The sequence below is a fragment of the Acinonyx jubatus genome, chromosome A1 (genome assembly GCF_027475565.1).
Source record: "Acinonyx jubatus isolate Ajub_Pintada_27869175 chromosome A1, VMU_Ajub_asm_v1.0, whole genome shotgun sequence".
NCBI lineage: Eukaryota > Metazoa > Chordata > Mammalia > Carnivora > Felidae > Acinonyx > Acinonyx jubatus.
This window is the reverse complement of record NC_069380.1, coordinates 91,100,258-91,126,668: the sequence shown is the minus strand read 5'-3', so window position 1 is coordinate 91,126,668 and position 26,411 is coordinate 91,100,258. Positions and strand designations below refer to the sequence as shown.

The 26,411-nt window shown below is 47.8% G+C and overlaps 2 protein-coding genes and 1 long non-coding RNA gene across 7 annotated transcripts in view; 2 read left to right on the top strand and 1 right to left on the bottom strand.

The window, feature by feature from the left end:
• Positions 1 to 3,114: 3,114 nt before the first annotated feature.
• On the top strand, positions 3,115 to 9,427 carry HNRNPAB (heterogeneous nuclear ribonucleoprotein A/B). 2 transcript variants are annotated; one of them, XM_027076901.2, is made up of 8 exons: positions 3,115 to 3,335; positions 3,425 to 3,656; positions 4,421 to 4,589; positions 5,230 to 5,388; positions 5,591 to 5,722; positions 7,606 to 7,723; positions 8,374 to 8,514; positions 8,817 to 9,427. In XM_027076901.2, the coding sequence occupies exons 2-8, from the start codon at positions 3,448 to 3,450 to the stop codon at positions 8,885 to 8,887; spliced, it is 999 nt and encodes a 332-aa protein (XP_026932702.1). In that variant the 5' UTR covers positions 3,115 to 3,335; positions 3,425 to 3,447; the 3' UTR covers positions 8,888 to 9,427. The 2 variants fall into 2 exon arrangements, with proteins under 2 accessions (XP_026932702.1, XP_026932703.1); XM_027076902.2 differs by lacking the exon at positions 8,374 to 8,514 and having other exon boundaries at positions 3,116 to 3,335.
• PHYKPL (5-phosphohydroxy-L-lysine phospho-lyase) overlaps positions 6,662 to 26,411 on the bottom strand; it is a 38,251-nt gene continuing 18,501 nt past the window's right edge. For 2 of the 4 annotated variants that reach the window (XM_027076900.2, XM_027076898.2), the window contains 5 exons: positions 13,504 to 13,658; positions 13,017 to 13,106; positions 11,228 to 11,358; positions 10,252 to 10,332; positions 6,662 to 7,116 (listed from right to left, as the gene is read on the bottom strand). In XM_027076900.2, the coding sequence (XP_026932701.1) occupies positions 10,283 to 10,332; positions 11,228 to 11,358; positions 13,017 to 13,106; positions 13,504 to 13,658 (426 nt within the window). In that variant the 3' untranslated portion in view covers positions 6,662 to 7,116; positions 10,252 to 10,282. Of the gene's footprint in view, positions 7,117 to 10,251; positions 11,359 to 13,016; positions 13,107 to 13,503; positions 13,659 to 26,411 lie in introns of those variants that run through there. The other 2 variants (XR_008297210.1, XM_053219698.1) reach the window with 2 other exon arrangements.
• LOC128314923 (uncharacterized) lies at positions 16,784 to 25,547 on the top strand. The gene is made up of 2 exons (XR_008297216.1): positions 16,784 to 24,118; positions 24,194 to 25,547. It is a non-coding gene; the product is annotated as an uncharacterized LOC128314923 (long non-coding RNA).

Here is a 26,411-nt window from a genome sequence, read left to right as displayed (position 1 = left end):
CTCTCTGCCCCTCCTCTGCTTGTGCTGTCTCTTTCTCTCAAAATAAACTTTAAAAAAGTGTATGAGTTAATTGGCTATATTATAGGTAAGGCTTCTGGTTAACAGTAGGCTATTAGGAGTTCAGTTTGGGGGACAGTCAAAAGTTGCATGCAGATTTTTGACTGTGGAGGGGGTCGGCACCCCTCACCCCTGCATTGTTCAAGGATCAACCGAAATTTTAAAAACTTTCAAAATGCATTTTGAGTCTGTTCTCTCTGTTCTAGGTTAGTTACTGTATATATTCTTACACACACAGATTGCCGGACAGCCTGAATACCCAAAGCCAGGAGGCTGTACTGTATGGGCCTATTAAGGGAATTTCAGGGGTAACTGGGCTCCTTGCTGATTTGAGAACCTCAATGACATAAAAGATGTCCTCTGCTCATTGTGGGAGGGGGGATGGGCCAAATGGGTAAGGGGCATTAAGGAATCTACTCCGAAAATCATTGTTGCACTATATGCTAACTACCTTGGATGTAAAATAAAAAAATAAATTAAAAAAAAAAAAAGATGTCCTCTGCTCAGGGTCTATAACTGGGACCCAATAACAAGAGTGGGATCCTTGGATCAAAGGGACTTCCTGCTGCTTCCAAAAAGCCAGGTGCCCTGCCTCAGTCAGAAACACCCTTGGAGGCAACCTGAAAGTATTCTGTGCTGAGACCGACCCCCTCTTGTCTGCAGTTCTTTAGAGTTTATAAGTTCTAAGTCATTGCTTCATTTGAGCCTCAGAAAAATGTAATCTGATATGAGATCTAATTTATTTTATTTTTTGAACTTTTTTTTAAAGTAAAAAAAAAGTTTATTTATTTATTTTGAGAGCGAGACAGAGAGAGAGCGCGAGTGAGCACCAGGGAAGGGCAGAGAGGGAGAGAGAGAATCCCAAGCAGGCTCCGCTCTATCAGTGCAGAGCCTAGTGCCCGGGTTGAAGTCACGAACCGTGAGATCATGACCTGAGCCAAAAGCAAGAGTCTGATGCTTTACTGACTGAGCCACCCAGGTGCCCCAGCGGCTACAATTTTAGATGCAATTTCACGTGTTTTGTTGTATAAATTACGGATACCCTCACACAAAAATTATTGTGAAGCTCCAATAAAGCAATGTCGGGGAAAGCATTTTGCAAACTGTGAAGCACTGTCCAAATGTTGTCATCCTCAGACTTGACATGTCATGGAAAGTGTTTCCTAAGATGTGCTTAAAGGAATGCATGTGGACAAGAGCAGGAGATTAAGTGAGTGTATGCCCTCATCATTAGTTACCTTGTGTGGCTGCATTTAGACTATTTGGCTTTGAACTTCATTGCCTGTATTATCCTCACTGTTGGGGCAGCTGTGTCCATCATCCCCTGTGAGCCACATCCCTGACCCTTATTTCTGTGGGTGGGCACAGGCTGGGGTGGAGGTCGGGTGGGGAGTTTGTTAAGGTCTTCCTGCAAGCCTTACTATCAGATTTCAATGACATGACCACAGTTTTACGGAGATATGTGAATTCCAGTTGTGGAACATAGCCAGAAAGTGAAGCAGTCAGCTGGGCCCTGGGGTGACCCAGAAGGTATTTGCTCATCTGGATGGGTGGGGGGGGGGGGTCGGTGGGGGCTGCTGCTCTAGTTGGTTGATACCTTGGGGGAATCCAGTGCTGGGTGACCAAATCTTCAGATGTTCTTAAGTCCATTATTTTTTCCCAATGGGAAACTGTCACATTTTTCATTCTCAGTGCATCTCCACTGGCTGGTTGGATAAGGGAGTGAGTTTTGGGCCACAGCTCAGCTCTGGATTTCCATATAATTTGTGATGGTATCACCTTCCAGAGGGTTGTTAGCAGACTAGATAAGAAAACAGAACCCCCAGCTCACCACACCGGGCCTGGCTGCAGAAACTCAGGGAGGAAATGTCAGCTTCTTGGGCTCTGTTGTCATTTGGCAATCCCCAGGCTGCAGAGGCTGTAATACTGGTCCATTTGGGGCCTGGTCACCCATTATGATTAACAGAAATCACGCAGGCCTTTCAAGTTTGGTGGTCAAGAATATCCAATTAAGGGGTTTTGTATATTGGAAAAAGAGAACCATCCCTCCCGGCCTCCAACTTCGTGATTTCAGGGAAGTGGTATATTTCTCTTAAAAATAAATTTCAGGGGCACCTCAGTGGCTCAGTTGGTCGCGCATCCGACTTCGGATTTTGGCAAAGGTCATGATCACAGGGTTGGTGAGTTCAAGCCTGACTTCGGGCTCTGTGCTGACAGCGTGAAGCCTGCTTGGGATTCTCTCTCCCTCTCTTTCTGTCCATCCCCTTCTTGTGCTCTCTCGCTGTCAAAATAACTTTAAAAAATTTTTTTCAGCAGAAATAAATGAACTAACCTAAGTGAAAAATTTTAATACAAAGTATAAAAAACAACGCTTATCGTCTAGGTGCTGCCGGACGACATAAGACTGGAGAAGACCATGGTCCCAACGTTTCTCCCGCCACATCCTGCCTGCCGGAACACCACTGGCATCAGACGCTCGGCGGGCTCCACCCCCTGTCCGCTTCTGCCACTGGGGGAAGCGGCAGAAAGGGCGGGAGCAAGGGACTGTGAGGGCACCAAGGTCAAAGGGGAGGGCGAGTTGCGTCCCAATCCCTTGGAGCCCTGGCGGAAGGCCTTCGGGGAACCCTGGGCGGCCCATCTCGGCAGCCCGAGTTCTGCCACTTCCAGCCAAGCGACCTTGGTTTGCGAGACTTCCTAGAGACCAGTTTCCTCTTTTGGGAAAATAAGAGTGGCCGAAGCTACCGTTCTGGGATGGGGCGCATCGGGGCAAGAGACTGCAGCCTCACAGAGAAGAGACCGTCTCGGGCCCCTCGGCCACTGGGCTCGCGCGGCCGTTCGCTCGGGACAAGACCGTGGTCCCGCTCCGCCGCTGCAACCCTCCGCAAGGCCCTGGCTCGCGCGGGTTCTAAAATGAGGACAAAAGCCCGCCCGGATTTAGCGTGCGCGCGCCGCTGAGGCCAATGGGACGCCGGCGCGGGGTTGAGTGACGGGCTGGCGTAGCCAATGAACATGCGCCTTGTTGCGAGGTGGGCCCGGCCCCGGCATTATAAAGAGCGCCACGAGTCGGCATTGTCAGGCGGCGGCACCGCGCGGGCCCGAGCGAGCTGTGTTGATCGGTGGTCTCCGTGCGGCGCGGCGGAGGAGTGGGACGCGAGGTCGCGGCAGCTCCGTCGGCGGACGGAGGCGAGGCCCGGCAGCGCGGGCGTGAGCGCGGCCGAGCCCGCGGCGCCTTCCCTGCGGGTGGGGACGAGCGGGCCCCGCGGCGTCATCGGCGCGAGGTGAGCGGCCGGGCCCGCGGGCGGCGGGCGGCGGGCGGGAGCTGGGTGGGAGCCGCGCGGCCCTGACTCGCCGTGGTCGCTCGTTGCAGGAGCCGCCGCGCCCCGGCCTAGCATGTCGGAAGCGGGTGAGGAGCAGCCCATGGAGACCACGGGCGCCACCGAGAACGGACACGAGGCCGCCCCCGAAGGCGAGTCGCCGGCGGGGGCGGGCACCGGGGCCGCGGCGGGCGCCGGAGGCGGGAGCACGGCGCCCCCGGCCGGCAACCAGAACGGTGCCGAGGGCGACCAGATCAACGCCAGCAAGAACGAGGAGGACGCGGGGTAGGTGCGGCCGCGGGCCGACCGGGGCGCCGCCTTTGTTCCGGGGCCGCCTTTTGTTGGCGCCACGCGGCGGGGGGAGGGGCGGGCGGGAGGCCGGGGCCTGCTCGCGGCCCGCCGCCCGGCCCCGCTGCGCCCGCCGCGCCGCAGCTCGCGCCGGAGTTTGCAGGAGTTTGTTGGGTCGACTTTGGCGCCGCCCCGGGGCCGCTCGCGCGGGGCTGGGGGCGGGCGGCCCGAAGGCGGGGGGGGATAGTGCCCTCGGACCCGGGGCCGAGGCGTCCTCGGGCTCCGCGGGGCTGTGTGGGCGGAGTTGGCGCGCGCCCCGGCGGCGGCCTCCCTCCCCCACCCCGCGGAGGGCGGAGTCACGGTCTGAACGCGGTCTCCGGCCCCCGGAAGCCTCGAGTTCCTTGAGGGCGAGTTCTCGAGCGTGGGGAGGACGGGCAGGGACGGCAGCCTTTTGGTACTTGCTTGGTAGTCAAAAGACTTCCAGTTATGAGTGTTGCGGGGGCTTCTAGCCCAGGCTAAGAGTGCTCTTCTTTGCCCAGTTTGGGGCTGCTCCGTTAGGGTCAAGGTTGTTTGGGAGGGTAGTGAAGATTTGTTACTACATTCCAAGGGCAGTACCCTCCCTTGGGGACATTAAGGGTACATCTTTGACCGGATGGCCACCTTGTTTATAACCCTTACAGTGAAGGTTCTGTCAGGGCCAGCCCTTCTAAAATCACAAGGCTTCTTGTAAGACTTGTTGGCACGTGTCTTTACCATTTCAGAAAAATGTTCGTTGGTGGCCTGAGCTGGGATACCAGCAAAAAGGACCTAAAGGATTATTTTACCAAATTTGGAGAGGTCGTTGACTGTACAATAAAAATGGACCCCAACACTGGCCGGTCAAGAGGGTTTGGGTTTATCCTCTTCAAAGATGCAGCCAGTGTGGAGAAGGTAAGCTGCGTATTTGATGTCAGCGCTCTTAAGTGTATCTAAGAGGATATCATTCTTAGAGTGTGATTAGTTTGTGTGTGCTGTAAGTGGTTGAGGGCTTTGGCAACAGCAGAGGTGAGGAACTTTCTTGTTTTTGAAGGAATTAAAAATGCAGATTAGGTAGAGCGATGGGTACGGACTAGAGTGGTCCAGGAAGATTATAGCTGGTGTTTATTATGTTTTTATGCCTACTCTGGGCATTGCTGAAGCAGATGCTTTATTGTGGGGATTAGAAAACAGTCCAGGGTTGCTATGAAATAAGGCATTATTTTAGGCCCAATTTGCAGAAAACAGACTCAGAGGTTTAAGTAGAAGAGCTCACACAGCTAGAAAGGGGTGGATTCCAACCTATACTCTAGATACTGCTGCTTTACTCCTGAAAGAGACCGGCTTTACACCGAGACTGGGCAGGGAAGGTGATGGGGGGGTAGCTATACTTGAAGTTTGGAGAAGTTGAGTTGGTAAGTCAGGTTCGGCGTAGAGTTTGGAGGGGACATACACATTTTGTGTACCAGTGTTGGGGTCTTTGTGTCTTAAAGAGAAGGGCCTTGTTCAGGGTCATGCTGCTGAGTTAGAACCTAATGTCCGTCTGTTGGGACAGGTCCTAGACCAGAAGGAACACAGACTGGATGGCCGTGTCATTGACCCCAAAAAGGCAATGGCCATGAAGAAGGACCCGGTAAAGAAAATTTTTGTGGGGGGTCTGAATCCTGAAGCCACTGAGGAGAAGATCAGAGAATACTTTGGCGAGTTTGGGGAGGTGAGTGTGTCACTCAGGGAGCTGTCTGCTGGTTGCCCTGAGGTTGTGGTCTTCCGGGTTCTTGGCAGCCTTGGCTGGCTCTAGCCGTCCTCAGCAAGGCTTCTTGTTCATTCTGGCCTTTGTGGGTCTTCTCTCCTGGGAGTTCCCTATGGGTCCTGGGGTGGGAAGGGGCGTTGGTTCTGAGCTTTGTGTATGTTTACAGATTGAGGCCATTGAGCTTCCAATGGATCCAAAAACGAACAAAAGACGAGGCTTTGTTTTCATCACCTTCAAAGAAGAGGAACCTGTGAAGAAGGTCCTGGAGAAAAAGTTCCACACCATCAGTGGAAGTAAGGTAAGGTGTCACGAGCTCTGTATCTGGCCACCTGCTGGCGAATTGGCTTTTACAGGTGTGGGTTAGGAGGTGGACTCTCTAGGGCAGTCTGACCCGACTGTTTTCTGTAGCGTCTGCTTTCCTGATTGGGGCAGATGGTCCTGCCCTTCAGGGGGTTCCTAGGCCGGTAGAATTGGCAGAAACACAGGATGTGTGGGAGGAAGGAGAAAGGGTGGTTTCTGTGGGGTAGAGGGTGTTGAGTAGCCCCTTTGATTTCTGATTGAAAGCTAGAGGTCAAGGTGTTCTGAATGTAGTCTTGAGGCGAATAGGGCCTGTAGTTAAGGTCTCAGAAGATTCTAGAACTTCTGTCATCTAGCAGTTCCCTGTGAAGTCTTTTCCTGCTCTGGAGCTATTATCTCCTGTCTCGCCACAAACAGATCTTTGTTCACTCCCACCCCCTTTGGATGCTGGTTTCGTGAACTCCCACCCCAGGTGAAGATTCTTTCCAAAGCTCCCAGGGTTTCAGTGAGCTGGCATCCATGGCCAGTTTTACCTTAAACGAGCTCAGTGCTGTGCAGGGAGAACTGCAGCCCTTTCCTCTGAACTCTGGTCAGGCCAGAGGCAGTTGTCTCAGGTATTCTCCAGGTGGCTTAGGAGGCAGTTGAGGGTGTGGCCTGCTGTGGCTGGGTGTGGCAGGCCCTGAGCCACAGGAGCAGCCAGATAAGGTGGGACGGGTCGGGTCGGGTGGGGCTTCTGGAAGTCTTAATCTTGGCTGGGAAGTTAGAGTGGATTCAGGATTGGGCCCTTAAATGATGTTGAATCCTAGGAGCAGTTGGGTAAGAGCTCGCTCATTCATTGTTCCTCCGGGGGACAATGAATGACACAGAGGTCTTTTTTTTCTGTGTCTTAACTGTGAACTGGATAGGAAGTGTCTGTAAGGTAGTAAGTTATAACTGGTAGTGGGTTTTGAAATAAATGTATTTGGCATTTTAATTCAACAGAAGACATCATCAGATGGCATCATTTGAGGAGGAAGCTTGTTAATTTTTTTGAGTTTTGAGGGAGAGTATGCTTGTATGGTGACACATTATGTGTTTTTTTTCCTTGGTCCTAATTAGGGAGGTATATGTGCCCAGGTATTTAAAAAGTAAACTCCTGATTTAATTAGGAGCACTGGGAGGTCCTGGACTCTCATAGCACACACAGTGGGCAAATTTTTGAGCAAAAAAAAGGATTCTTTGCGTCCTAAGGGGACACAGATTCCTGGCCCTTCTTGACAATAGGCCAGTGGTTGGGGGAAGGTGGGGGTGGAGCCGTAGGGCCTCAGGGAAGCCTTGTCCTGAGCTTCAGTGGTTTTCATCCTCCAAGCTGAAGGTCACCACCTCAGTGTATTTGAGTGGGATGCTTCGTTTCTTCTGTAAGAAAAAAAAAATTGAGAAAGGTGGTTTGTTTCTTTTTTTTTGTTTCTCCTATAAGGCTTCTTATTTGGGAAGCCACCTCTCATCCCCCTTGCCCAGTAGGACCAGGCTGGCATCAGACTTGACCCTTGATGTGGGATCTTGCTACACTGGGTTGGCATTGGCCTCGCTGTCCATCCTCCCAGTTAGACACAGAGCTGCCCCTGAGCAGCCATCAGCAGGCCTGGGGTTGTATCTATCATCCCCAGTAAGTTCTCTGGGGAAAGGTTTCAGCCAAAAAGACCCTAGTAATTTCTGGTCTATCTAGATTTTAGTTGTGGTCCTGAAAGTTTCTAGCCTACACGTGGCTTCTGACTTGAGCATATTTTGTTTTGGGGCAGGTGGTCGCAGGTGGCTATCTGAATGTTTGTCAGCAAAGGTCTTTGTCCACAGTCCCTGCCCGGAGTTTGTCATGGTGGCCTGACCCATTGTCTTCTCTGCTTTCAGTGTGAAATCAAGGTGGCCCAGCCCAAAGAGGTGTATCAGCAGCAGCAGTATGGCTCTGGGGGCCGCGGGAACCGCAACCGAGGGAACCGAGGCAGTGGCGGTGGTGGCGGAAGCGGAGGTGAGTGGAACCTGGATGAAGAAGGGTCCCTGCCTGTGTGGAGCTTCCGTGCCTATCTCAGGGCTCACCCTGGCTTCCGGGGCATGGTGCGCCGGGGCGAGTCACATCAGCTCTGCTGCTGCTTGGAATGGAAGAGCCTGGCTTTCTCATGGCCTGGGGTCCCAGGGCAGAGGGGCGATTGCGTTGCATTTGGAGGGGTGGGGGGCACAGGGTGCGCTTGTCTCCACGGCTGTCCCGAGTCTTGGTACACCCGTGGGCGGGCGGGCAGAAGGTAGGGCAGGGCTGTGCCAGGCGCTTTACCTCCTTCTGTCCAGGCCCCTCTGACTCCAAAGCCTGAACTTCATCCTTTTTAAGGCCGAGCTGCCGGGGAGGGTGGGGGTGAGGAGAGGGAGATCGAGTGAGAGTGAGCTCCTGTCTCTTTTGCCCTGAGTGAAGTCAGTGTTCAGTCCTATCCCGGCCTGCAGCTCACAGGCTCGGGTCACAGATGCAGGGCCGGGCCTGGGGCCCTCCACACTGGGACGGCAGTCCCTTGGCTTCTATCTCCCGAGTTGCCATTAGCAGCCCCGCCACCCAAAGGGCAGGATTTCCTCCATCCTAGCTCCTGCGTGTGCTAAATGGTCCACGGGCCCCTGTGCCCGCTCCCCCCACAGGTCAGAGTCAGAGTTGGAATCAGGGCTACGGCAACTACTGGAACCAGGGCTACGGCTACCAGCAGGGCTACGGGCCCGGCTATGGCGGCTACGACTACTCGCCCTATGGCTATTACGGCTACGGCCCCGGCTACGACTACAGTAAGTAGGAGAGAGGGAGGCCCCGTCTGCTCACCCACCCTGGGAGGCAGGACAGACAGCTCAGGGGCCACTGGCAGCAGGGGCTTTGGAGTCGGACAGGCTGGGCTGTGTGTGGTCCGGCTCGGCCACTAGAGCTCCCCGGTTTTGAGCTCTTGAGCTTCTGGGCCTCAGGAAGGTGGGGCACGGACAGACCCCTGCCGGACGGGGCTGTAGGCTCCGGCGAGGATGCATGTCAAGCGCCTGGCACAGGGGTAAACGGCTCAGTAAGTCGTAGCTGCTATCGTTGTTGTTCTTGTCCCTAGGTCAGGGTAGTACAAATTACGGGAAGAGCCAGCGACGCGGTGGCCATCAGAATAACTACAAGCCGTACTGAGGCTTCGGCAGGATGCCCGACCGATCGCACACGCTTTGTTTGGATATTGAGTGAACACAATTATGTACCAAATTTAACTTGGCATACTTTCTATGGCCTGTCCCATGTGCATCTTATTTAAAATTTCCCCCCTGGAAATCACTTTCCTGTTGACTACTTCCAGAGCTCTAGTTGTTGTAGGCAGCGTGTGGGGTCTCTGAGGCCAGAGCGGCATTATGGGCTGATTTTATTCCCGGGTTACCCAGAGCCAGATTGGAGGGTCTGCTTCCTGCTGCCGCTCTGCAGCCTGGACCTGTGGACCCTGGTTGTAAAGAGTAAACTGTATCTTAGGAAACCAGTGTCACCTTTTTTTCACCTTTTAATTTTATATTATTTGTGTCATACATTTCCTGTTAATGGAAGTGTTAATTTTACTGTACTTTTTGGTACCTTTTGGGAATCTAATGTATTGTAAGGTATTTTACACGTGTCCTGATTTTGCCACGACCTGGATATTGAAGCTATCCAAGCTTTTGAAATAAAAATTTAAAAACCCCCAAAGCCTGGGTGAGTGTGGGGTGTGCTGTGGAGGAGAGCGGGGAAGGGCCAGGTGCTCCTGAGCCTTCAAAGCTCCAGTACCCTCCATGACCTAACAACAGTCCTGTCCGGCACGGCCATAGCCTGTCAGCCACAGGGTACTGCTGCTCAGCTGCTTTTAATGATCTGGCCCTGCCCTTCTAGAAAAAAGTTCAGTGATTCAGAGTGAAGGCAGCTGTTCAAGGGGGTGAAGGTGGTACAGTGAAGGATGCCCCAGTGCAGCAGGACGTTGGGGCACCTTCAGACATCTCTCCTTACCCTGCCAATGAAAATAGGATCCCGTCTCCCAGTAAGGACAGTATGGTCCCATAGACCAAGGCAGTGTCATAGGAGCCGGCTCGATTTGGACATGAGGGGCCCCTCCTGGGTGGTGTAGTACAGCCCACCCTGCCCTGGCAGAGCCTGTCTGCTGCCTGGATTGGGACGCCCAATCAGGCTGGTTGTTAAGGCCTGAGACTAGCTGGCTGCAATAGGCGGCAGTGGGCTAGGGCCCTAGATGGATGAAGCCTGGTAAAAAAGAATTCTGTTTTCCATCACTTCTAGAAGGAACTGGCTACTTCTAGGAGGAAAGTGCTACTCTTGCTTTCTCATGTCAGCTATGAAATGCAACTATTGGAGATTTTTCTGGCAGGGTGTCTGGAAAGGGCCCATTGTTTCAAGCCTATCTGGGGGAAGGGAACATCACTTGGAACAAAATGTTAAGAGAAAGCTTTGGCTTTCTGCGTGAAGGAGCCACCGCTGATGGCAAGGAACCCAGGTGTGGGTCTCGAGAAGCAAGGCCCACTCACCCAGAGAAGAACACCACTCCACAGGGCTGCCTCAGGGCTGGAGTCGCAGTGTCTCACAACTTCTCACCTTTTCTTCCATGCCTGAAAAACATCACAAAGGCACCCAAACAAGTTAACCTTTCTCTAGTGTCCAAGCTTCTTGGTTGATATTCTGGACATCGAGCCCACCAGCCTGTCTGGCCCCTTGCCCCATGTGCATGGGCCACCAAGCCATGTTTCCTGAGACTTCAGGCTCAACTGCAGCGCCCCCTACACACAAAAGCTAAGCTAGCTAGTCAGCCTCTCTTCCCCCTGGGCTCCCCACGAATACACTCCCTACGGCGGGTCCCACACCACCTCCAGTTGTGTCTGCTGGGGGAGGTGAGGGGCCACCTGCGGGGCTGCTTTCATGTCTACCAGGAGATGGGATCTTGCCTACTTTGCCCACTCCTGCTCCTCCCAGCCCTACACACGCAGCACTGCCTTAGTGCATTCTAGATTGCTTTGTAAGTGCACTTAGGGGACACCCTGGACTGACCTTGATGTTCCTGTGGGATTGAGAATGTGGAGAGGAATCTCCTTTTGCGTTTAATCAGTCCTGGCTACAAATCTCATTCCAATAGCTCTGCAGCTGAGGGTCCCCTAGCCTTCAAGTAAGGCATGAAGTTCCTGCCATCTACCTTTCCATGGTTTTACTGATCCATGGTGGGGTTTTCCGTTGTAGTTGGCTTGTCCCGTGTCTGCATGAGTGCCACCCTGGCAGGATGGTGAGTGCCCTAGTTCCTGCCTACTTGGTGCTCAGGAAGGCCCTCTAGGCACAGCCAGGGAAAGGGGTGGCTTGGGTTCCCGGGACCCCTCCACACCTCAGCTCCTTGTTCCCTCTGTCTCTTCAAAGACTCCTGGCTTGCTGTTGAGCCCCTTTCCTGGGCAGGCTGGAATGTCCTGGCTATTGGCTGCAGGTTGAGCTCTAGAGACCCTCCTTGGGCTCCCAGCTTACTTGTCAGGATGGCATCCATCTTGGCCACCACATGTCGTGCATTGTCCACACTGAAGCACATCGGGGGTTTAAACTTGAGGACGTTCCTCCCTGGGCCATCAGTGCTCAGCAAAATGTAGTTCTCCTTCATCCTGTGAGGACAGGATATGGCAGAGCCTTCTCTCCCCGGTTCCAGCCACACTACCCTTGGAGCCCCACCACAGGTGGGTTCCCACCAGGACACAGGACTGGCTGCCTCTTCCCAAACACCTACCTGCCCACCCTTTGTAGCCCAGCATGAACAGCTCCTACCTAGGGTGTCCTGCACCTGTTCCTGAGTCTGCTGCCTCCCCCACCCAGGGCAGGGGCCTCACCTTGTCCGTCCCGGAGTTCCTGTCTAAGCCAAGACTACCACAGCTACGATGTAGACAGCAAGGATCCTTGCACTTACTGGTGTTACAAACTGGTACAGTGAACCCGACATACTCCCTTACCTGGCTTCATAATTTCCCTGCCAACCTTGTTTCTGTTTTCTTCCTGTAAGTAATCTTGAAATCCCAGAGGACTATGCAGTTTTAATTTTCCATTTCTTTTTAGGGAGATGACTTCACCCTTAGTTTTACCAGTTTCTAAGAACCTTCATATCTCACATGTACAGCTTTTAAACTAGGAAGGTGATTTGGCCAGAAAGGAGACTGAGCTGATGGTTATTTCACATTCTCTGACCCCCACTTCCATTCTTTTTTTTATTCCTTTTGTTATTTTCAAGTCTTGCCAGGAACAGACTGTGTCTTCAGTCTGCCTTCTGGCTCCTTTCTTCCATACGTTCTTCCTGGCATGGACTATGGTTGTACTAGAAAGAACAAGGTCCATACTTCACATCTGGCTGTGCCACCTACAAGCAGGCCAACTGTGGGTACACCACCTGCCCCTGGTTCCAGTTTTCTCCCTGAACTGGAGAACTTGCGTGAGGTGGAAGAAGTCAGGCCCGGCTCCAGGTCTGGCTCCCTCCTCCCACAGCTGCTGGGTTCTGAGGCTCCGTGGGGGGAGGGGGAAAAGGAGGTGTGGTGGGTAAACTGGTGGGTGTGCCCAGCCAGCAGAGGCGGCGGGGCCGGGACCCCCCAAAAAAGGGGTCAGTCTCAAAATCTGGAGGAGGAGAACATTTTTACATCATTACTGTTCGTGGGTTATCAGAATCGAACGATGCGCATTTCACACTGAATAGGGACACACAGAAGGGTTTCTCAAGGTGGGGGAAAGGGGTAGGAGTAGGGAAGGGTGATAGAAAGGGAGTAGCAAGGGGAAGGGTCCCAAGGCTTGGGTCCTGAGGCTCAGGTCCTGGATGGGATCAAGTGCAGGAACATGCAGATGGGCTGGGGTGGGGGACTTGGGAGTCCGGAGATGCTCGGTCACCCAGATGCCTTGCACCTGTCCATCTCAAACCCACTCCTCTGGGGGACAGGGAGCCTTGAGTCTGCTTCTGCCTCAGTCCCTGATGTGGCTCTGGAGAAGCTTTTTTCCCCTCCGGCAGCCCAGGTCTGAGAAGTGTGGCTTTTGGGCCCTGTGGCTTTGGCATTCTGGGCTGGGAATGGCCTGCACCCATCTGAAGCTTTTGCAGCCACACACAGGCCACAGAGCTGATGCAGCTGCTTTCCCTGGCTGGAGAGCCAGGGGGCGCACAGATGGGTGGCCCATTCACTGCTCAGGCCCAGATGCCCACTCTGCCTGGGAACACGGTGACAACATAAGAGGGAGGCTCTTGGTCAGGGCCTTAGACGCTGCAAAGGTAACTCGTCTGAAGAAAAAATACCTGGACACCACGTAATTGGCCTCTTCAGTTGCTGGTGTCCTGGTTGCCTCGTCTTTGATCAGGTCCACACCGATGAAGAGCCCAGTGCCCCTGGAGCAGAAAGACAATGTCTTAGGAGGCCAGGCCCAAGGGACCACGGTCCTGGGCCTCAGCCGAGCCCCTGTCAGCTCTGGGGCTGTTCCTCGGCCTCTTGGGGAGGCTCAGGGGAGGCTAAGTGCCGTAGGGACTCTCAGAGGGTGGTGACCCAGTTCTAGGAAGTAACTGACGGGAGGGACCCCAGGGGTAACAGAGGAAAGGTTGGGGGTCCGAGCCTAGTTTGATCCTGGTTTTCCCTTCCCTAGAAGCACCATTCTGGACAAGAGCACCTCTCAGTGCTTTAGTTCTGTGGAGCAGAGAGAAAAATCCCGCCCCCCAACCCGGGTGGTTAGGTGATACAAGAACCCCCCCCCCCCCCCACTTGGCCCCTAGCAGCTGCCCTGAGCCTCACCTGACGTCCCCGATGATGGGATGTTTGGCTTTCTGCTGTCTGAGGAGCTCCGTCAGGAAGCTGCCCACGGAGGCGGCGTGGGCCTGCAGCTGTTCCTTCTCTAGGACGTCCAGGACGGCCAGGCCCACGGCGCAGGACACCGGGCTGCCTCCAAACTGAGCCGGGGCACAAAGGGCGTGTCAGATGCTCAGGAAAGTGGGCTGTGCCTCAGGGAGCATGAGGGCAGAACTGCCACCCACGTTCCAAGGGCAGCGACGAGCACAGGCCCGAACCCCTCAGAATTCAGGGGACTCGGGCAAATGGGGTTCTCCTGAAGTCCCCGTGGGCTGTCCTGCCTTTCCAGGTGCTGATGTGACTGTAACTCAGGTAAGGCACCCTCAGGGGTACAGGAGGAGCCCCAAGAGGCAGAATCAGAGGACAGGAGTGGTCATTCCCACAGACCTCGTTTTTGTCAAGAGGCTTTAGGGCCCCATCTCCCAGGTCAGGGCCAGACCCAGAGCATTGGACTCGTTCCCATCACCTCCTTCAGAGAGGGTCAAGAGCACCATGCTGGAGCCACACCCAGGAAAAGCCACTCTGTCATTTGGCTCAGTGTTCTGTTTGACAGATTTTAGGGTGCAGACCATAAGTCAGCGGACCGTAAGCCACATGTGGCGTGAGGATTTGTGTGTGGCTTGCATGGCATCAAAAGCTTTGAATTAGGTGCTAATGGTAAATATGTATTCTTGACTTAAACCTGGCCTATCTACACAGGAACTGGCTGTCCCCTTTGGGCACCCTGCTTGGACTCTCTTCCTCTGCCTGGCTTTGCAGGTGTCTGAGTGGGGACCTGTGTTACAGAAAGTTAGGAGTAAGGTTGTCTCTTGCAGACTATTTTTTTTTTTAAACATACTTAAAAAGAAAACTATTGAGCTATAGTGTATATACAACAAACTGCATATATTTCCAGTGTATATAGTTCAGTGCAATTTGACAAGTATATAGACCTGTGGAGCCTCCACCACAACGCAGATACCAAACGTTTCCACCACCCCCTGAAAGTTCCTTGTGTCCCTCCACTACTGGCCCAGGCAACCACTTGCTGTCAGTACAGTTTTGCCTTTTCCAGAATGTCGTATGAATGAAATCGCAGAGGATGTTCCCTTCTGTGCCTGGCCGCTTCTGCACAACATGGTTTTGAAAATTTCCTGTCTTGTGTGGATCAGTAGTTTGTTCATTTTATTGGTGCTAGTATTCCACGATACGGATGTTGCCATTTGTCTGTGCAATCTCCCGTTAATGGCCCCTTGCGTTATTTTTTTATTTTTTTGGCTATTACGAATAAAACCGTTGAGAACATTTCTAACAAGGCTTCGTGCAAACGTATGTTCTCATTTCTCTTAGGAGTGGAGCTGCTGGGTTGTACGATCAATGTGTGTTGAGCTTTACAAAAAAAAACTGTTAAGACTCTTCCGAAGTAGTTGTCCTATCACATTCCCATCATTTGTCTACAAAATTCCAGGCGCTCCCATCCTCAAAAAGGCTTGGAATTTTTTTCTAATGGGTGTGTAATGGTGTCTTGCTAGATCATCTTCAAAATCTGTGAGCAGAGCCCCATGCTTGAGAGCATAAGAAGCTTCCTAGGTGAGTCTGCCATGAGGTGGATTTCTAATCCGTCCAAAACAAATTATGTGTGGAACGGACACAGGGGATGGACCAAGGCTACTTACTGTATAGTATTATAAACCATGAACTTGTTAAAAGGTGGAGTGTATGTATTATAGCATCTTTTGTTTGGAACCATGACCTGGCCAAGATGCTGAACTGGCACAATAGACAGGTTGACCTGTGGCCCCAAGATCACTCCAGAGGAGCAACAGAAGATGAACAAGGGGCGCCTGAGTGGTTAAGTCTCCGACTGATTGTGGCTCAGGTCAGGATCCCACAGTTTGTGAGATGGAACTCCGTGTCGGGCTCTGTGCTAACAGTGCAGAGCCTGCTTGGGATTCTTCCTCTGTCCATACCCCACATGCGCGCACACATGCACGTGCTCTCTCAAAATAAACATTTATTTTATTTATTTATTTAACATTTATTTATTTTTGAGACAGAGACAGCATGAACGCGGAGGGTCAGAGAGAGGGAGACACAGAATCGGAAGCAGGCTCCAGGCTCTGAGCCATCAGCCCAGAGCCCGACGTGGGGCTCGAACTCACGGACCGTGAGATCGTGACCTGAGCTGAAGTCGGACGCTTAACCGACTGAGCCACCCAGGCGCCCCTCAAAATAAACATTTAAAAAAACAAAAACAAAAAATGAACAAGTTCTGACATAGTCCTGGAGAATCTAGAAGGTCATGCATACACATAGGGATATGCTCATGCCCTGTGCCATTGCCTTTTCAGGAAAGACCTGAAAAGCTCTAAGCTCTCACCACTGGCTATCTTGAGGCCCTGCAGAAGGAGGAAGTGAAGGCTGAGACAGTTGTAGGCTGCATGGCTGAGTGTTGAAGTCCTGCCCTAACACACGCGGAACCATTTGTCAGAGGCTGAGAGATATTTAAGATATCTGTCCAATCATTAGATGATCACTAAGCCACCCAAGCAAAGACTAAAGAGATCATGTGTGTCACAGAATACAAACTTCACAGACTTAGTTCGGAAAAGGCATTACACAAACAGTAATAAAAAATACCAAATTATAAGGAGGGAAAGTGATTTCCAAAGTTGGTGGATTATTGTCCAGTTTTCAAAAGAAAATTATGAAACCTGCAAGGAAAGAAGAAAGCAGGATTCCTACATGGGGATGAGGAACAATCAATAGAAACTCCCTGGGGAAGCCAAGATGGTGGCCTTCCTAGACAAACATTATATATGTTTTTAACTTTAATTTTAATTTACTTTATTATTTTTTGATGTTTATATTAGAGAGAGCGCGAGAGAAGGAGCACAAACTGGGGAGGGGCAGAGAGAGACAGAGACAAAATCTGAAGCAGGCTCCAGGCTCTGAGCTGTCAGCACAGAACCTGATGCTGGGCTTGAACCCACAAGCCGTGAGATCAGGACCTGTGTTGAAGTCAGATGCTTAACCGACTAAGCCACCCAGGTGCCGCTAGACAAACCTTTTAAATCAGATGTTATGCATGTATGTTAAAAGTTGAAACCATACTGCAGGAACTAAAAAAGCAAAGTATGAAAATGATGTCTCACCAAATACAGAATATCATTAAAGAGACAAATTTTTTTTTAGTTGTTTTTTTTTTTAACGTTTATTTATTTTTGAGAGAGAGAGCATGATGAACGGAGGAGGGTCAGAGAGAGGGAGAGACAGAATCTGAAACAGGCTCCAGGCTCTGAGCTGTCAGCACAGAGCCCGACGCGGGGCTCGAACTCACGGACCGCGCGAGATCATGACCTGAGCTGAAGTCGGCCGCCCGACCGACTGAGCCACCCAGGCGCCCCTGACAAATTGTTTTTTAATGTTTATTTTTTGAGAGAGAGAGGGTGCAAGCAGGGGAGGGGCAGAGAGAGAGGGAGAAAGAGGATCCAAAGCGGGTTCCACACTGACAGCAGACAGCCCAATGCAGGGCTGGAACTCATGCACTGTGAGATCAGGACCCGAGCCGAAGTCAGGTGCTCAACTGACTGAGCCACCCAGGTGCCCCAAGAGACAGAAATTTCAAAAAAGAACTAAATGGGAATTATGGAGTTGAAAAGCACAGTAACTAACGAAAAATTCACCAGAGAGGCTCAACAGTAGATTTGGGCAAAGAGATGAAGGAATCAGCAGATTTGAAGATCTGTCAATTGAGATAGTCCTGTGTGAAAACCAGAATGAAACCGTGAACAGAGTTTCAGCAACCTGTGGGACACAATGACTCAAACCAGTATTTGCAGATGGGAGTCCCAGAAGGAGAGGAGGAGAGGGAAAGAGACACAAGGACAAGGAAAGTAGGAGAAATGGGTGAAGGTGGTCAAAAGGTGACATATTTCTAGTTATAAAATGACTACATCATGGGGATGTAATGTGCAGCATGGTGACTGTAGTTAATGATGCCGTATCATATATTTGAAAGCTGCTAAGAGTAGATCTTAAAAGTTCTTATCATGGGGGAAAAAACATACCTGTGTGGTGATGGATGCTAACTGGACTTGTGGTCACTTCAGAATACAGACAAATAATTGAATCATGTTGTATGAATCTAATATAATACCATATGCCAATTATAGCTCAATTAAAAAAAGAGTAATACTGAAAGCAAGAGAGAAATGACTCACCATATGCAAGAGATCCTCAACAAGATTAACAGCTGATTCCTCATCAGAAACCACAAAGGGCAGGGGCAGTGGGGTGACATATTGCAAGTAATGAAAGAAAAAGGTTAGGGCACCCCAGTTGGATAAGCATCTGACTCTTGATTTCAGCTCAGGTCATGATCTCACGGTTTGTGAGATTGAGCCCCGTGTCTGGCTGTGTGCTGACAGTGTGGAGCCTGCTTGGGATCCTCCCTCTCCCTCTCTCTCTGCCCCTCCCCTGCTCGTGTGCTCTCTCTCAAAATACATATATAAACATTAAAGAAAATTAAAAAAATTAAAAACTATGTGTTAGAGAAACTGCATGTTTAAAAAATAAATAAAAATGAAAGGGGGAACGAAGACAATTCCAAATACTGAAAAAATGTGTCACTAGCAGATCTACTTTACAAAAAATACTAACGGTGTTTTTTCAGGCTGAGATGAAAAGTGATCAGATAGTAACTCAAATTCACATGAAGAAATAAAGAGCACTGGTAAAGACAAAACAAGTGGGTTGAAAGCAAAAGTGTGGAGATGGCACACTGTAAACAGCAGAAGAGCTGGAGGAGCTGTACTAATAGAAGTAAAAGACTTGCAGATCAAAATTGGTCTTAGCAACATTGACAAGTAGTTTCTTATGCCAAAAGAGTCCATCTATCCAAAGGACGTGACCATTACAAACACATTTGTACTTAAAAACAGAGCCCCAAAATACACAAAGTAAGCACTGACAGAACTGAAAGGAGAAATAGACAACTCAGTGACAACTGGAGAGTTCAGTCTCTCATTTTCAGTCATTGAGAGAACCCCCACAGAAGATCAACATGGAAACAAGATGTGAACAACACTATAAGCCAACTAGACCTAACAGACGCATACAGAGCGGAATAAACAGTCTTCTCAAGTGCATCAATAGGTCAAAGTCACAAGGACCCTTAAAAAAATTTTTTTAATGTTTATTTTTGAGAGAGCGAGCGAGTGGGGGAGGTGGAGAGAGGCACACACAGAATCCGAAGTAGGCTCCAGGCTCTGAACTGTCAGCACAGAGCCCAACATGGGGCTCAAACTCACGCACCGTGAGATCAGGACCTGAGCCGAAGTCGGGAGCTCAACCGACTGAGCCACCCAGGCGCCCCACAAGGGCATTTAAAAATACATATGAATGCCATGGTTTGTGAGATGGAGCCTGCATCAGAGTCTGTTTAGGATTATCTCTCTCCCTCTCTCTCTGCCCCTCCCCCCTCAAAATAAGTAAGTAAAACATTAAAAAAATAGAAAATAAAAATACAGGTTAATGACAATGAAAACACAACATGCCAAAATTTACGGGATGCAGTGAAAGTAGTAATTACATGAAGATTTATGTCTGTAATTACATGTGTTAGAAAACAGATCTCGAATAATCTAACTCTCCCCCTACTAAGAAACTACACAAAAGAGCAATCAAGACCAAAAGCAAGCAGAAGGAAGGGAATCCTAAAGATTGGAGTGGAACTACATGGAAGTAAAGAAAAACAACAGAAAAAAAAAAAACAAAATCAAAAGTTGGTTGAGAAGATAAAATTGACCAACCTCAACTAGACTGCCAAAGATAAATACTCAAATGTCTAAAATTAGGAATGAGAGGACCCATCACTACCAATCTTAAAGAAGCAAAAAGGATTATAAGGGAAGAATATGAAAAAATGTATGTCAGTGAGCTAGACAGCAGAGATGAAATGCACAAATTCTTAAAAGATGAAAACTACTGACATCGACTCTAAAAGAAACAGAAAATGTAAGAGACATATAGCAAGTATGGGGACCTGGGTGGCTCAGTCGGTTAAGTGTCTGACTCTTGATTTTGGCTCAGGTCATGATCTGATGGTTGTGAGATTGAGCCCTGCGTCAGGCTCTGCACTCAGCGTGAAGCCTGCTTTAAGATTCTCTCTCTCCCTCTCCCTCCCCTGCTAGTGTGTGCTCCTTCCCTCTCTCTCTCTCTCAAGAAAGAAAAGACCTACAGCAAGTAAAAAGAAAAAATTAGTAATAAGTTCCCACAAACAACAGCCTAGAACCTGGGCACCTGGGGGCCTCACACTAGCAGGCTTACAGCAATGCCAGCCAGGCAGGGGGCCAACTCCACCCGACAGTGTGCCCACAGGAGGTGCAGGCCTGCCACAACACAAGGGTGGACGTAGCCTACGCAGGGAACACCCATGGAGCACCTGGCTCTGGTGGCCAGGGGGAATTGCTCTTCTGGGCCCCACAGGACATCTATGTAAAGCCACTCCTTCAAGACGGGGAGGTAATTGAACTACCTAATACATAGAAACAAATGCAGACAGGGGCACCTGGGTGGCTCAGTCGGTTGAGCGTCCGACTTCCGCTCAGGTCACCATCTCACACTCCATGAGTTCGAGCCCCGCATCAGGCTCTGTGCTGACAGCTCAGAGCCTGGGGCCTGCTTCAGATTCTGTGTCTCCCCCTCTCTCTGCCCCTCCCCTGCTCATGCTCTGTCTCTGTCTCAAAAATAAGTAAAAACATTAAAAAAAAATTTAAAAAACGCAGACAGTCGTGCAAAATGAGACAGAGAAATATGTTTTAAATCAAAGAACAAGACAAAACCTGAGAAAAAGAACTAAATAAAATCAAGAAAGCAATATACCCAATAAAGAGTTCAAAGTAATGGTCAGAAAGATGCTTACCAAACTCGGGGAGAAGAATGGATAAACACAGTGAGAACTTAAACCAAGAGACAGAAAATAAAAAAGCAATCAGAGCTGAAGAATACAATAAGGAAAAGGAAATATATACTAGAGGGAATAAACGTAGACTAGATGATATGGAAGAATGGATCAGTGATCTGGAAGACGGTAGTGGAAACCACATAACTGGGACAGTAAAAAGAAACAAGAATTAAAAAACAAGATCATTTAAGGGGCCTCTGGGACAACATCAAGTGTACTAACATTCACCTATTGGGGTCCCAGAAGGAGAGGAGAGAGTAAAAGAGACTGAAAACCTATTTGAAGAATTAAGGCTGAAAACTTGCCTAACCAAGACATACAAGTCCAGAAAGCACAAGTCCAAAATAAGATGAACCCAAAGAGACCCACACCAAGACATGTTATCATTAAAATGTCAAAAAGTAAAGACAACGGGAATCTTAAAGCAGCAAGAGATGGGGCACCTGAGTGGCTCAGTCAGTTAAGCATCCAACTCTTGGTTTTGGCTCAGGTCGTGATCTCATGGTTTGTGGGTTCGAGCCCTGTGCTGCACTCCATGCTGACAGTGTGGAGCCTGCTTGGGACTCTCTCCCACTCTTTCTCTCTGCCTCTCCCCTGCTCCTGCTCTCTCAAAAATAAACATTTAAAAAAATTTTTTTAATATTTTTATTTATTTTTGAGAGAGAGTGAGTGAGCGAGTGTGAGCAGGGGAGGGTCAGAGAGAGAAGAGGAGAGAGAATCCCAGGCAGGTTACACACTGTGAGCACAGAGCTGGATGCAGGGCTCAAATTCACGAACCATGAGATCATGACCTGAGCCGACCCAAGAGTTGGCCACTTAACTGACTGAGCCACCCAGGTGCCCCCAAAATAAATAAACTTTAAGAAATAATAAAAAAATAAAAGACATGAAAAAAAGCAGCAAGAGAAAAGCAAGTAGTAAGGGAACACTGATAAGACTATCAGCTAATATTCAGGAGAAACTTTGTAGGTCAGAGGCTCCTGGGTGGCTCAGTTGATTATAAGCATCCAACTTCAGCTCAGGTCATGATCTCATGGCTCGTGAGTTTGAACCCCACATCAGGCTCTTTGCCGTCAGCACAGAGCCTGCTTTGGATCCAGGACAGAGGAGCCTGGTTTGGCTCTGTCCGCCCCCCCTTCTCTGCCCCTCCCTTGCTCATGCTTGCATGAACACTCTCTCTCAAAAATAAACATTAAAAAAAAAAAGGAAAAAAAAAACTTTGTTGGTCAGAAGGCTGTGGTATGATATATTCAGAGTGCTGAAAGGGAAAAACAAACCAACAAACAAAACCTTATGACCAAGAATACTCTGCCTGGCAAAGTTATCATTCAGAGTATAAGTAGAGGTAAAAGAATTTCCTGGTCAGCAAAAGCTAGGAGTTCGTCACCATTATACTGGCTTCACAAAAAATATTAAAGGGACTTTTTCAAGCAGAAAAGAAAAGACAGTAACTAGAAATAAGGAAATATGAGGAAAAAAACCCCTCACTGGTAAAGGCAAACATAGAAAAAGTAGTGGAACAACCACTTATAAAATGGTAAAAATGTGACATCAAAACCATAAAATGTGTGTGTGGGGGGAGTGGAGTAAAAATGTAACTAAAAAACATTTTTTTTTCCTTAGAGACAGTGTGAGTGGGGGAGGGGCAGAGAGAGAGGGAGGGAGACACAGAATCCGAAGCAGGCTCCAGTCTCTGAGCTGTCAGCACACAGCCCGATGCAGGGCTTGAACCCACGGACCGTGAGATCATGACCTGAGCTAAAGTCCAGTGCTTGACTGACTGAGCTATCCAGGTGCTCCCAAAATACAATGTTTTTAGAATGAGTTTGAACTTAACTACCAATTTACAACAGACTGCTATACACAGCTTGTTATATATGAATCTCATGGTAACCACAAACCCAAAACCTGTAATAGATGCACAAAAAAAACCCCAGAAAGGAATCTAAGCATAACACTAAGGAAGGTCATCAAAGCACAAGAAAGCAAGAGAAAAAGCAATAGAGAATTGCAAAACCAGCAGAAAAGAAAATGGCAGTAAATACATAGCTATCAATAATCACTACAACTGTAAATGGACTCAATGATCCAGTCAAAAGACACAGGGTAGCTGAATGGATTAAACAAACGAACAAACCCAGGACTCCTCTATATGCTGCCTATAAGAGACTCACTTCAGACTTAACATACAAACTGGAAGTAAAGAGATGGAAAAAAGATAATCCATGCAAATAGAAGCAAAAAGGTAGCAATACTTATATCAGACAAAATATACTTTAAAACAAAGATTGAAATAAGAGATAAAGAAGAGCATAATATAATGATAAAAGGGATCATTTAAAAATTTTTTTTAACATTTTTATTTTTGAGAGATAGAGACAGAATGTGAGCAAAGCAGGGGCAGAGAGAGAGGGAAACACAGAACCCAAAGCAGGCTCCAGGCTCTGAGCTGTCAGCACAGAGCCCGACACAGGTCTCAGACTCACTAGCTGTGAGAATATGACCTGAGCTGAAGTTGGACACTTAACGGACTGAGCCACCCAGGCACCCCAGAATAAGTGCACGTGGAACATTCTCCAGTACAGATCACAAGGCCACAAAACAAGTCTAATAAATTGAAGATGAAATCACACTTACCAACCAACAGTGTGAAAGGAGAAATCACTTACAATAAAGGAAATGGAAGAAATACAAACACATGGAGGCTAAACAAGATGCTACTAAACAACCAATAGGTTAATGAATAAATCAAAGAGGAAATAAGAAAATACCTGTGACAAAAATGAAAAAACAATGCTCCAAAATCTATGGGAAACAGCAAAAGCAGTTCTAACAGGGCAGTATAGTGACACAGATCCATATCAAGAAACTGGAAAAATCTTAAATACATATTTTTTAATGTTTATTTTTGAGAAAGAGAGACAGAATGCAAGCAGGGGAGGGGCAGAGAGAGATACACACAGAATCAGAAGCCGGCTCTGGGCTCTGAGCTGTCAGCACAGAGCCCAACATGGGGCTCGAACTCCTGGACTGTGAGATCATGACCCAAGCCGAAGTCAGACACTTAACCGATTAAGATAGCCAGGTGCCCCTAAGAAACAGGAAAAATCTTAAACAATCTGAGCTCACACCTAAAGGAGCTAAAAAAAAAAAAAAAAGAATAAAGCCAAAAGTCAGTAGAAGGAAGAATATAAAGATCAGAGCAGAAGTAAATAAAGACTAACGACCAAAAAAAAAAAAAAAAAAAAAAAAAAATCAATGAAATTAAGAGTTGGTTCTTTAATAAACAAAACTGAAAAACCTTTGGTCAGACTTGTCAAGAAAAAAGAGAGAGGACCAAATAAAATTAGAAGTGAAAGAGAAGTTACAACAAATACCACAGAAATATAAAGGATCATAAAAGATTTTCATGAACAATTATATGCCATTAAATTGGACAACCTAGAAGAAATAAATAAATTCCTAGAAACATACAATCTTCCAAGACTGAATCAGGAATAAAACAAAAATCTGAACAGATGATTATTAGTAATGAGTTTCAATCAGTAAAGAAACAAAAACGAAAACAAAGAAAACTCCCCCAAACCAAAAGTCCAGGACCAGACAGCTTCATAGGTGAATTCTACCAAACATTTAAAGAGTTAAGAAAACTCCCCCAAACCAAAAGTCCAGGACCAGACAGCTTCATAGGTGAATTCTACCAAACATTTAAAGAGTTAATACCTATCTTTCTGAAACTTTTCAATTTATTCCAAAAAACTGAAAAGGAAGGAACACTTATTTATGCTCATGAGGCCAGCATTACCGTGATACCTAACCCAAAGACACTGTAAAAAAAAAAAGAAAATTACAAGCCAATATCCCCGATGAACATAGATGCAAAAATGCTTAACAAAATATTAGTAAATCAAATTCAACTAATACATTAAAAAGCTCATACACCATGATCACATGGGACTTATTTCTGGGATGCAGGGATGGTTCAATATCTGCAAATCATTCAATGTGATACATACACCACATTAACAAAACAAAGGATAAAAATCATCCAGTCAAGACATGAAGAAACATTTGACAAAATTCAAAATCCATTCATAATCTCTACAAAAGGTGGGCACAGACATAACATACCTCAAACACAAAAAAGGGCATACATGGCAAACCCACAACCAACATCATACACAATAGTGAAACGTTGAAAGCTTTTCCTCAAGAAGACAAGGATACCCCCTCCTGCCACTTTTACTGAACACAGTCCTAGCCACAGCAATCAGGCAAGAAAAGGAAATAAAAGACATCCAAATTAGAAGGAGTAAAACAGTCATGATGCACAGATGACCTACTACAATATAAGAAACTCTCAAGTCTGCACCCCAAAACTATTAGCATAAAGGAATTCAGTAAAGTTGAAGGATGCAAAATAAACAGAAATCTTGTGTCTCTATCTACTAGTAGCAAATTATTGCAGAAATTAAGGAAACCATCCCGTTTACAATTGCATCAACAAATAATTAGGAATAAATTTAACTGAGGAGATGAAACAGCTGTCCCCTGAAAACTGTAAGACACTGATGAAAGAAACTGAAGATGACACAAATAAATGGAAAGATATACTGTGCTCATGGGTTGGAAGAATTAATATTATTCCCATGTCCATACTACCAAAATCAGCCTATGGATTTGATGTGATCCCTATCAAAATACCCAATGACATTTTTTTCACAGAACTGGAACAAATAATCCTAAAAAGACTCCCAATAGCCAAAGGAACTTTGAGAAAAAGGAACAAAGCAGGAGGTATCAATCATACTCCCAGATTTCAAAGGATACAATTTATAGTAATTAAAACAACATGGTACTGGCACAAAACCAAACACGTAGACAAATGGAACAAAATAGAGTCCAGAAATAAACCCACACTTATTTGGCCAATTAATCTATGACAAAGGAGGCAAGAACATACAATGGAGAAAAGACAGTGTATTCAATAAATGGTGTTAGGAAAACTGGACAGCTACATGCTAAAGAATGAAACTGGACCACTTTCTTACATCATATATAAAAATAAGCTCAAGATGGATTAAAGACTTAAATATAAGACCTAAAACCATAAAACTCCCAGAAGAAAACAGGCAGTAAACTCTTGGACATTTATCTTTTTGGATCTGTCCAGGCAAGGACGACAAAAGCAAAAATAAACCATTCGGACTACATCAAACTGAAAAACTTTTGCAGAGTGAAGGAAATCATAAACAAAACGAAAAGGAAACCTACTAAATGGAAGAAGATGTGCAAATAAGAGATCTCATAAGGGGTTAATACCCAAACTATATAAAAACTCACAAAACTCAGTATCAACTGTTTTTTCAGAGTCCACATAAAAGTGAAATCATATGGTATGTGTCGTTCTCTGATTTGTTTCACTTAGCCCAGTACTCTCTAGCTCCATCCTTATTGTCACAAGTGGCAAGATTTCATTCTTTTCTATGGGTGAGTAATATCGCACTGTGTACATCACATACCACGTCTTCTTTATCCATTCACAAATTGACGAACACTTGGGCTGCTTTCCTATCTTGGTTCTTGCAAATAACGCATGATGAACACAGCGGTGGATAGTTCTTTTCAGATTGATGTTTTTATTTTCTTCAGATAAATTCCTAGAAGTGGAATTGCTGGGTTATATGGTAGCTCTATTTTAAGTTTTTTTTTTTTTTTTCCAGAAACCTCTGTACTGCTTTCCATAGTGACTGCACCAATGTACATTCCCATCAACACCTTTTCTCCACATCCTCGCCAACACCTGTTATTTTTCATCTTTTTGATAAAGGCCATTCTGATAGGTGTGAGGAGATATCTCATTGTGGTTTTGATTTGCATTTCCCTGATGATGAGTGGTGTTCAGTAT